The sequence below is a fragment of the Lytechinus variegatus genome, chromosome 2 (genome assembly GCF_018143015.1).
Source record: "Lytechinus variegatus isolate NC3 chromosome 2, Lvar_3.0, whole genome shotgun sequence".
NCBI classification, from domain to species: domain Eukaryota; kingdom Metazoa; phylum Echinodermata; class Echinoidea; order Temnopleuroida; family Toxopneustidae; genus Lytechinus; species Lytechinus variegatus.
In genome coordinates, this window is record NC_054741.1 from 80,513,015 (window position 1) to 80,525,656 (window position 12,642).

Sequence of the window (12,642 nt, forward strand, 5' to 3'; positions counted from 1 at the left end):
CATGATTTTTCAAACCCTTTTTGTACTGTGTTTCAAGCACATTTGTACCCAATTGAAAATATTTCACAGATAATTCATTGATATTTGTACATACTTGGTTGTAAAGAGTATATAAAAACTTCTATTGCTTATTAACATAAAAGAAAAGGATAATGGGTCGTGTGGTCCTGGGTCATGTGGTCCAGAGGTTAGAGCATTGGACTCATAATCGCAAGGTTGTGAGTTCGAATCCCAACTTTGCCATTGTCTCCACTTTAATAAAAAAGGCTCGAGAGTGATATCTGTCATCTATAAGGTCAGCCACTTTATGACTGATTAACCTAGATGTAAAATGAATCCTAGGTAATTGGTTATATACCAGCTTGGCATTTACCAGCAAAATGCTGTCCTGCCGAGTTCCTACGAGAGTTACCATAAAACAAACAAACATAACCTCCATGAGCACTTAACAAGGTGGATATGTGCGCATTATAAATACCCTATATTATTATCATTATTGTTAAAAATGCTTGAATTGATTATAATTAAGTAGCTGAAATTATATTCCCATTATTTACTCTACTTTTCATGATTTGGCAACTCCTTTACATTATCTATATCAAATAATGTACAACATGAATAGCTGCAATTTGTTGTTAGTAAATTCGTTTTTATAATTATGTTTTTATTTTAACAAATTAAATTGAATTACAAAATTTACAAATAATTATTATTCTTATTCTGGAAACAGTACAGGGTGTATTGTCGTACTGGTGTATTGTTGTATTAAGTGATTGCAAATCACATAAACACAACATGGTTACATTCAAAGAAATTCTGATAATAAAAAAACAACAATAATAATATATTCATGTAAGACACTTAGGAAAATTGTATAAAATGGTTATTTTGCATAAAGGTACTTATCAATTCGTCTTTGGTAAAAATGCATTATTAATCATATGTTTCTCAAAACATTAACATGAAATACAAATAACAGATACTTCAAAATCTACCCCAACAACAAGTTGATTGAATGAATTGATAAAATCGAATAAATATACATCAAAGTTACATCAGAATTATGTAAATCACGAAAGCCATGTTTTAATTTTGCTTATTTCACAAAACAATTATCTACACATCCTGGCCTTAGGCATGTATACAAACGTAGAAAAGATTCTCAAATTCACTTTTTTTCTGTATTTCACTATGTATTCATTTTTTAAAACTTTGGTGATAAAGAAGCTCTTCAGATATTTTCAATGAACTGAATATTGAAAACTACAGACGTTCCATGAGGAAACAAGGTATCCAAGGGTTCCCAGTATTGCAATAAAATGAATATTAAAAAGAAGATATATAAAAGAATCAGATTCAGATGAAACTTTAAATGTTATACTTATTAGTCTCTATTTTTCAAGTCAACTCCTTGTTGGAGAGGACTTCACCTTTAAAATGCAAAATGCTGATCTTTCAATCATCATTTCTCAAGGCACAATTTAATAAAACAATGTCTGCATAAACTAACATATAAAAGTAGATAACAACAACTTCATTCACAATTTTCAACTTACAGCACCTTTTAAAGAAATGCAATTCTTGCACCATGTAAAATGAGAGTTTATTCAATTTTGCTGAATTCTGCATTCTAAATTCCTAGAGCAAATCTGAAATCTAAAAAGAGAAAAAGAAAAGAATTCCAAACGCATCTGTGTAAGGCTTTACGTTAATAATTCTATTTAACCCCCCCCCACAAAAAAAAAAATTCATTTTTATGGATAACAATAACCATAACCATACAATAATAGTGAAGTTGTATTGCTGCATAAAAAAGTGCTCTTTGCAACATTATTTGCCAATGTATGATACATGTATCATACATGATTTTCTTATATACTTGTATAATTTGTTCCAAAACATAATGTTTCTATCTAAGCATACAAAAGGATCCAGCTGAGGAATGGAAGCTTGTTCAAACCTCATAAATGGTGAGTTTGATCTATTTATCTGTCAGTCAATGAGCTTGGGTTCACCCTGGCCACCAACCCATATCTGAGGTCATGATGGTCAAGAGGTTGAAGGCACTGACATGCTCAGCTGAAAGCCTATGTTCAATTCCCGGCAGAGACATTTTTAGCCTCACCAAGTTTTTGAAAAGGGAGGAGAGCACTGGGGAATATTTATTAATGCTACATCTTGAATTGTTCTCTATTGGCATTGATTTTGCAACAAAGCTGTTGTACATGTAATTGATCACACTTGTATACATAAATAGAACTTTCTTTAATAATCTCTAGTGAATCATAAACACATTTTCTTACATACATGTATGTGTCAAATCTGAATACTAGTAATAAAAAAAAGTGGAATGTAGTTTACAACTTGATTGCCACAAGCTGATTTCAAAACGGTGTTAAGTACATGCATGTACATAATCTACTAGTATTGTCTGCTAAGGTTCTTAGGTGTACATATTGCTATGAAAAAAATTTTCATACCCTCATTCAGCATGCAGGAAAAAGCACCAATGCTCTATTTGAATCACTGAATGTCTCTTATTATATTATTATCATTGTCATGGGGGGGGGGGGTAGGTAAAGAAATATTGTCATGAATAAATGATTTAATCTTGAATTAAACAATGCACAACAAACATTTTTTTCCTACTTTGTATTTCATACAAAGTTTTTGAATTGCACAATTGAATGTAATACTGGCACAGTACATGGTTCTTCAACATTTTTGTATCAGAAATATTGTATTCATGTATGTTGCAACAATATTTTGAAATAAATGCTTTACATTGTATACAATATCTTAGCACTAAGTATAAATAATGTCATGTATGATCTTTATGTGAATATGTATTTAACTCACCATTATGATTATCAGCTTTCTGATGAAATACTTATCACTTGATGATAAATAAGATTACCAAATTGAATTAAATGATTAAATAATTTATCTGTTATTATTGGAGTTAGTCAATGTGTGATTATATGTAACAGTTCAATATCACTACAGTTTTAACTCTGACTAAGCCAGGATATTTTGGTAGACCATACAGCTAGGTGGGGTTCAAGTATCTTGGTTGTGATCATGCTGAAAATTGGAATACGTGTCACCTTTGATATTATCTAAAAAATGCATAGATATATATTTTTAAGAACAATTGTATAATTTTGAATATTTATGCATGAAATCAGAATTCTACTCCAAATCAAGAAATAAAGGTGGCCCTCTTTGATAAAAAAAATCTACTATGAATAAAATATCACATCAAAATAACTCCAATATATTTTTCTGATAAATTAATTTTGTATGAATCAGCTTATTTCAATTACTTCATTTAATGGAAATTATTCTTGACCATTTTGCCAATTGAAACATGATACTCTTTGTTGTCAGTTGGTAAAAGGAAAAAAATATAATTTTTTTAAATTTTGGCTTGAAACAGAAAGTGCATCGAATTTGTATATGTTTTGAGGCATTCTTTGTACATGAACTAATGAAGAGTTATATACCTTCGGAACCTGCCATGTACTCAAACGTCATAAAGTTCATCCTAAAATTGGAACAAAACTTAACAAAAAGAATCCGGCATTGCTAGGGTTAAATATTGATTGAAAACATTTGCATTAAGCACTATATGAATTTGTATGTCATTATTATAATCATCATTAAACATTAATGGCATTGATTTGATTAATCTAACAGTACTGTCAAAGGGGCTTATTGATATACCCGGTACTGTATGTTCTTCTTTATATTCATTGTACATCTAATCTATGATCTGATCATGGTAGGCTCTACCTGTCAATGGAACTAATGACTGATGGTAGGCATTAAGATAGTAGGAACCACTGAATAATGGTCATACTTACGACTACTAAATACTATATTTCTCGGGGGGGGGGGGTGACAGAGGTGGATAATTGTGAAATATTGTGTCGAGTTCTACCTTACTTCTAAAATATAATTGGGGGGGGGGGAGATAACCCCATCAAAATAGTATCACCTCAATAGTGACCCTTATTGTTAATTAGCAGAGTCCTTTCTCTTCAACAAAATTGGAAATTAATTTCATGTATTGACTGGTTCTGTATTTGAAACTGATGGACTTGTTTGAAGAGCATCCCCATCATTAGGTGCACCTTCTATTGCTGTACTGGCATTATTCACAGCAGTCCCAGTCTGAATCCCATCAGAAGGGTCTGGATTTAAAACTTCCACAGAGGGTACCACCACCACCACGGTGTCAGCTGCTGGAGCTAGGTCCTTGTTTGTGAGTGTGGTTTTCTCTTGAGAATACTCTGTTGGCATGGTGTTGTGCCTCGTATCTGTGGCTTCTGTGAAACTTGCCGAAGACTGTCTTGGTGGGGAGGTTGTTGGTGTGAATTTGTCAGACACGATAGGGGTAGTTTCATTTGGTTCCTTGTTCTTCTTGGGGACAAGTATGCATTCAGTTGCCATGGAAACTCTAAGTCGTTCCAATCTGGTAGAGTTGAATTTGTTATCATAGAAAGGAATCCAGAACAGAATCTGCATGAAAAAATAGACGGTATAAAGAAAAACTTATCATTAAGAGTCACAAAACACATACAAAAAGAGACATTTGTAGTTTTGCCATGTTTTTTTCAATCAGAGATTGAAAGAACCCTTATATTGGATGAATTCAGTTTGAAAAACAAAGTCCTGATGAAAACCAATCAGAACTTATGGATCCTTAATCTTTTATTTGCATTTATTACTATGGAATAGAAAATGACTGATTGTCAATGATATACTATGAACTATTTTCAACTACGCTTGAATTTAGATTGGTTTCTTATAGAGAGAGAATATGTAAGACAAGAAAATATTACCAAATAATACAGAAAATGTACTTAAGGAAAATCTATAATGCATGACATTAGCTGCATCACTGGTAAAATATGCATGCTATGTAAAATGCATGTCAGATGGTTAGTGGAAAAACAAAAGAGTCAAGATCAACACAGTCCCAGAAAGATGAAAACTACCAAGAAAATGCAAAATTCAATGATTTTTTTTAGATTAAAGGTTGCTCATTTGGATGGAATGCTGTGAATATTAGTAATGGCATGAACAAACTAACAGGATGAGTACAGATGGATGGACGCTAAATTTATTAAATGTGATTGAATTTGCATAATTTTTATATCAGTAGACATATCAAGAATTAAATGTCAAAACAATAAAATCTCATCTAGAAAGCCTTAACACTGAAAATTATTACAGCTAATGATATTGAAACCTATGTCACACACTTTGTGAAATCTTACTGGTTTTAGGAGCTTTATAACTTTGATATCTATTTTGATTTCTTCAATTCACAGCTACTGTCCATTGACTTCCTCAAACGCTTTAATCGCCTCGCATTTAACCCAATATCTAGAAAGGGTATGCTACATAGCAACTGTAAGTAAAAGAAAAAGAAATAATAGTCAGTGAATGATGAGAGTGTTAATGGTTCGAAAGAAATTTAGACTTTTATTCTGCAGTCTAAGATATATACTACTCCATGTAATTATGTTATTCTAAAATATGAACAAGTGGATCGCCTCTCGCCTGCATTATGAAATTCAATATAGCAGCAGTGCTTAATTTGTAAACAGCTAGAATTAATAACTTTTACCAAAGGGAGAATAAAAAATGATTAAAAAATACGAAGTTCATTGACCTAAAATGACCTTTGACCTTGCTCATGCAACCTGAAACTATTGCAAGACAATCAATGTTACTTGATTACTCTTAAATCCAAGTTTCATGAAATAATTCTATATTCTTTCTAAGTTATGATGATGTTTAAAAGACTTAATCTTGGTTGAGATTTGAATGTTGCTGATGTCAAAGCAGAGTAAAAAAAAAATAGTGCCTATTTCTTGTTTCTGCTATGCGGGCAAAACCAAAAGAAATTAAATTATGCAACAGAAGTTTGATGAACTTCTAATACAGAGGTGATAAGAGGGATTAGTATAGCACACAAAATAGAAGGGTGTGATACATGTCATGAACTAAATAAACTGGTGAAAGAGTGAAATGTGATGAGATTGGAAATGAAAGAAGAATATATTCCCAGAAAACAAGAAGGTTCTCATTGGATGAACTTCCTCTTTCCATGGAGTCCTTTTTCTTTTCAACATTTGGTTTCATTCCAGGCCCTGTTTCATAAATGACTTGCAACTGTTGCAACTTTGCCATTATTTTCCCATTATGGCAACTGCCATGGTAACTGGGCTCAATCAAAATCAAGGTTACCACGGTAGTTGCCATAATGGCAAAGTTACAACAGTTGCAAGTCCTTTATGATAACAGGCCCGGGGTGGTGTTTCATATAGCTGATCATAGATTACAATGACTGGTCACTGGTGATCCTTTCTTAGGAACTAAATTAATAGCAATGAAAATTTGGTGTGTATCATTTACCAAAAGAACGGATTACCAGTCATTTATAAAGCTGCTAGTAACTTGCGAACAGCTTCATGAAACACCCACCGGGTATACTATTTCAACATTGCAGATGATGATAATAATAATGGGCTTTTATATAGCACTTTATCAATCTACGACTGCTCAAAGCATTTCACAATTATTACCCGGTCACTTGATTCATAGCTTTTTAGCAGCCTGCTAGGCGCACTCAAACCAACCACAATGATGGTTGTTTCCTACTGGTACCCAACTAGCACCTGGGTGAGAGTGGCAATGTGTGGATTGACGCCTTGCCAAAGGACGCTAGGCCATGGTGGGATTCAAACACAGCTGGTAAAGATCATTTCATTCTGATGTTTGTAAATTCTGAAGCCACACCATATTTATCATGCAATAGAAAATTTTAGAGAACAACTTCAAAGATGACCGAGAATACTATACTTACCACATTGAAGAGAAAGCACAGAGGGAACCAAGTTGGCAAGAAACCACTGGAGAATGAGAAACACTGTCAAGAGATGGAAAAAATATATAGGGGAATCTAAAGTCAATGCTCTTGAGATCAAAGAAATTAAACTTACATGTGGTAAATATTGTTAGCATATACAGTATTCTGGTCTGAAAAAATTTGATTCAGACAACTACGAAAGGCTTACTTATATGCTTTTCAAAATGTATTCAGCGAAATCTAGGATCTCTAAAGGCCACCGCACAGCTTACGACCGTTTGCAATCCGATTTTGGAATGTGAATGGAACATATCATTTTATTTGAGGTTAAAATTAATTGAAAGAATACTAATATAACCCTTTGGAAATATTGCACTCCTTTTGGAGTAAAGGTCAAATTAGTTTCAAATCATAGCCAATCGTACGACTGCTATGACGTCATTACGGCTAAATTCACTTTTATCCTAGGAAGGATGATAGCATAGTCAAAGATTTGAACATAGGTATTCGTACGATGATCTAGAACATTACACGGTAAGACATCCATGTCTCAATATTAGCATCAAATTCTACTAGGTTTTATTCCAAAATCGGGTCGCATTATACTTGCATACCAATCGTAAGGTGTGCGGTCGCCTTATAAGGAGTAGAGATTTGTGTATGCTTGAGTTTAAAAAAAAAATGTATCAATCATATGACCATTCAAAGGACATGATCAAAGAAAAGGCTTGAGAAGTTGAGCCTCAACTCAATTTGTATTTTTTACATTTGGCTATGTGAGATACTGGGGTAAAGGCTTTGAGGGTTTTCTTCTTGAAATTTCAACACACAAGAGATTTACTTGTATGTGTATACACTGTATGATGGAGTGCTAATTGGTAACTTTGCAACGAAAGAGATAACCTGATAAGTAAATGCCATTATTGTGTCTTCTGGATGCACAAGTTTTGACTTAGCCCTTGGGGACCTTTTTGAATTTTGTCATGATTATGGATTGAAAATTTGTTTTAACAAAATAAGCTACAAACACAATTATCATTGTTTTATTACCTTTGCTTCTACTCCTCCTGCTATTCCATCTCTAAATTCAATTTCGACCACATCTAGCCACTCGGCCCAAGTCCAATTGTAGATCTGGACCTTGTGTTTCTCACGATCAACCTGTAACAAGTAGTGCAATCAAGAGGAAAAAAAATACACTTCAGAAGAAACAAACATTAAACAATACAACTTAAAAGGAAAATATGTTAGAGCTTTGTAGATTAAATTGATATTTTATTAATAAAAATTAATGCAAAAAAATATAATTGCTTTACTCCAGTATCATTTTAACCAGATCATAAATGGAATTGATTTTTGTAATAACAATTACAAGAAAGAGGGAATATATTCAACTTTGAAACAGTATGTTGCCTGCCAAGAACCATTTTTAATTGAATACAGTGACTTTAATTTCTGTTATGAAATTCCGGTTAACATTTCTTTTAATGACATAATTGATCATTTCCATGCACTTTGTACCAGACCACCTGGTTTCAGGCACCAGATTAATGTAAAGAAGAATATTTCTTAATGGAAATTCCTTACATGAAAATAATCAGAAGTATAAACAATAGATGCAGCACCTGCAGATATTTTACAACCCCATGGCATCATATCTTTCATTCCCACATCTTTCACACAACAGTTTTACAAGACAGTCATATTTTCATAGTTACTCTTTGTTGGTCTATAAATATACAGTAATGCAATATACTGTGTTAGTATTTTCAAAGAGCTGTAAAATGGATAAACTGAAACTGAAAAACAAAATGTGATGATCAAATAAAAACCCTGAGAGTTGTGAAATATACAAAACTGAAACTAAAAATATGATGGGATAATCATAATTAAAACAAAAACCCAATTGAATGAGATTGAGAATAACCCGTAACAAAGAAAATCATATTCAATGAAAGGTACAAGATTTTAGCTACCTGTTGTTGTTGTTGAAACAACAACAAACAACAACAACAGCTACCTGCTTGACTGCATATGTAGTCTTTGAATCAGATTCTGCAACTCTATCCACAGCTTGTATTAGTTCATCAATAAATTGATCCGCTGTTCCACTCATGGCTACCCACCTGACAAAAAAATAAATAAATTGGGTCAGAATGAAGTGAGAAAATCCACATACAGCACAATATAAAAGCACTTAGAAAAAAATCCCACAGGGACATTGGACACCATCAATATGTCTAATAGGACTAAATTTTGCTGACACTATAAGCATCGAGTACTCTGAATCAATACTTTTAAGGGGCGGCATCTTCATTTTGTACATCTTCTATACATTGACTGCACATTCTCTCAGAGTCAGGTCAATCTTTATTTATAAACACACTAACCATGCTTCAACTTTCAAGGGGAAAAAAGGTGAAAAGGCCCAAACTGTCAGTGCCAATCACTCCTGTTTGATGATATATTGTCACTTTAAGAATTTCTAAACAGAACAGAAGTAGCCAATCAAAATCATATTTTGTACTTTTTTTTAAATAAAAATGAAGTACAAAATATGATTTTTGCGCACTTCAAGATCATTTGGTGACTTTTTGGTCAAATACCGTATTCTCACTCAGGTCCGCGATCTCTTCATTGTGTGTGTGCCAGCAATTAACACAGCGATGCAGCGTTCACTCCTGAACGTGAAGAGGTGACGTAATAGTTCTACTTCTTCTATAACCCAGGGAGCTCCGGCCTGCGGAGGACTCGTCCGTGTAATATTAGGTAGAGGATGCTCTCAAAAAAAAAAATGGGGTCACAATAGCACCCCAAGTAAAAGGGGAAAAATAAATTATGCACTTACAGTCAATTATTTTGAAGGTCTACCGTGACACAGAATCCTGACATCCGAGGCACAAAACTGGACCCTCAAAAAAAGGAAAAGTTTTCTCTTGTTTGTTCTCCTTCTTTCAAATTGAAAACAAAATGGCCGATCGATACCAAGAACGAACGCAACATGGAGGTCTAACTTATCCTTTTTTAGAGTGTCCAATATGTGCCTCGATTTCAGGATTCTGTGTCACAATAGACCTTCATCCATATAATCAAGGTAAATGCATAATCTATTTTCCCCCCCTTTATTCCGAGTGTTATTGCGACACCATTGACCAGGATTCTAATCCATTTGGAGAGTACCTATATCTGCCTAGTATAGTGAGTGATTGTATTACCGACCGGCCTTGAATTACCGAACGCATGCATCCTACGCATCAGAAAATAATTTCATACGATTTAAACTTTGCAACATCCTTCCAAAGGGAACTTGAATAGAAGGATGAAAATGGTCGAAAACACACTTTCAAAGCTTTAAATATTCTAAAAATAATAAAATACAGTCGAAATAGCTCATCAGTGATCAGTGAACTTGTTTTAAAAAAACACACGTTCGGTATTACGATACCTTTTTCAAGTGACAAAAATATTTCACAAGCGAAGCCGAAGAGAGATTTGAAGCTAATATCGTAAAAATTAAAAACGATTTCGGCATATTCTTCACATATATTTTGTAGGTAATTAATTATGTATTTATGGTGAAAGTTGGTGAATCTTATGAGAATAATAATTTGCTCTATATGATTAAATGCATGAAAAGTGTTCGGTAATACGACCCACTATTAAGTATTACACGGACGACTCCCGGGCTACGGGGCGCTTCCCGGGCCGGAGCTCCCTGGGTTACCGTACCGGTACTTCTTCTAAAAACGTTTGTACACAAGTCAAGAGGGGGAATGATCGAATGTTAATTTTTTTAAATAGGCCTACTTACTTTTCTCTGTGACTGTGAAGTCTGTTGAGGCCAGGAATCCATACAGCAGGTCTGAGGAAAGCTTGAATAGGGCTTTGAATAATGCTTAAAAAACACGGCATTTTTCTTCAGTTATCAAATTCAAAGACAATGAGTCAGAGGGATTGATGCGGCGCAAGCTATTAGAAAACAGAACGAATTTTCCAGCTCTCATCACGTGATCTACATTGGATCAGGTGATCATCTCCTGAAAAAGGGGCGGCCGGAGCGTTGGAATTAAATTTCCGTCGCAGATATGGGGGGAGGGTATTTATTTACTTTTCTTTTAAAAAACCGTCAAACAACACCCTCTAATACCAAAAAGCTGGATCCGTTATTGAATTTCATCATCTTCTCCCCAATGCTGTAGCTCGGCCGGTGCTAGACAGCTGGCAGCCGTCTGTTTCGAGGAGTTTTTTAACATTTTTTTTTTATTTCTCCTCGAGTGAAGCCAACGAAGTTCAGCTGAACAACCAACAAAACAGAGACCGAAGCTTTTGGTCTAGGCCGGTGCTAGCTGTAGGCATATTCAAACGAATATAATCTAAACTTCAATTCATTCTTGTGTACTCTAAATCCATAAAGAAACATGTTTGAAAGCATTCGTGAATGCCACTTTGGGCTGTTGCATGAAATATTCTGTTGCAATTTTACAATTGATAGATCAATTTTAGCTGTAGAAAATCAGATTACACTCCTTGTGTCAAGGAGCGCAGATTAGCAATCAATGAATTCCCAATTTAATTGCAAGATATATGATGATTAAGGGGAGGCTTGCACTTGATCGCATGTTTCTTGCAACACCCTATTAGACTGTTTTACATGCAACATACATGACAGATCATTCTGCTAGTTAAACTCCAAGTAATTCACAAGAATTCAAGAAGTACACAAACTAAGGAAGTATATACACTGTATAAAAAGGCCTAATTATGCTCACATACTGTCCTGCAGCACACCGGCTTACAATAATCCTATAATTACCTATCAATCTCTTAAATCTTAGGCCCCTTAAGAAATTGATAAAATATATGTCCCTTCACGTCATCCAAGATCAGTATTACTATTATCATTATTATTACTATGATTATTATTATCATTATCATACTGGATATATGTGACTGTTGATTTTCTGATTTAAATAGATAAAGACACTTCTATGTAGGAGGCCTATAACCCCCCCCCCTCTCTCTCTCTCTCTCTTTCTCGCAGGGTGACCAGATTTGGAGTTAAACTATGGGACACTACGAGATCAGATCAGTTACATAATGAGCCAAACATTTTCACAGGGCTTAACTTGGCGTAGATAGTACAATCATTAAAAAAATCGATAGAGCAAAGCAAGCAAGTGAAAATTTTGTGATAGATTTAGACATATCATAAAAAACAATATATTTCACTCTTTCCCCTTTTGTTACTTCTCATATTGAGAAAAAAAATCATGCTTGAATATTCTAATCTAAATGTGTAAATCGTGAAATACGGGACAATATAAGGGTATATACATAAATAAATGTACAAAATAAAAAATAAAATACAATACAAATCAAGGTCTCCTATATGCATTTTAAAAACATTGGTTACCAAATAATAACATTATAATCTGGGACTTGCATGAGCAAATGTCTTTGGAGGCTTACTCTCTATCATTCTCTTAAAAAAATCTAATCACTTTCCATGGAAAAAAATAAAATGGCAAAACTTGTGAAGATTACATTAAATCAAGTATGAATAGGCCTAGTTTACTCTAATATACAATGTCATTCTCTCTAATTCCTCATTCTAGATTTCATCACAAAACATGAGAAAATTTATCAGATCTATTTTAATCTAAGATTATACCTGTCACATACATGTAATTTAATTCTCCACACTCTTGATTTTCTTCCATGAATATCACTGAGAGTGAAATATGAAGGTATGATGAGGT

The 12,642-nt window shown here is 33.8% G+C and overlaps 1 protein-coding gene across 2 annotated transcripts; it reads right to left on the minus strand.

Annotated features, from left to right (window-relative positions):
* Positions 1-445: 445 nt before the first annotated feature.
* On the minus strand, positions 446-10,822 carry LOC121409214. 2 transcript variants are annotated; one of them, XR_005969135.1, is made up of 6 exons: positions 10,695-10,822; positions 8,904-9,009; positions 7,934-8,044; positions 6,881-6,943; positions 2,860-4,524; positions 446-1,656 (listed from the first exon to the last, which is right to left on the minus strand). XR_005969135.1 is itself a non-coding variant. In XM_041601069.1 (5 exons), exons 1-5 carry the CDS (start codon positions 10,793-10,795, stop codon positions 4,066-4,068), a joined length of 840 nt encoding a protein of 279 aa, XP_041457003.1. In that variant the 5' UTR covers positions 10,796-10,822; the 3' UTR covers positions 446-4,065. The 2 variants fall into 2 exon arrangements, 1 of the variants encoding a protein (XP_041457003.1); XM_041601069.1 differs by having other exon boundaries at positions 446-4,524.
* Between the last annotated feature and the right edge of the window lie 1,820 nt (positions 10,823-12,642).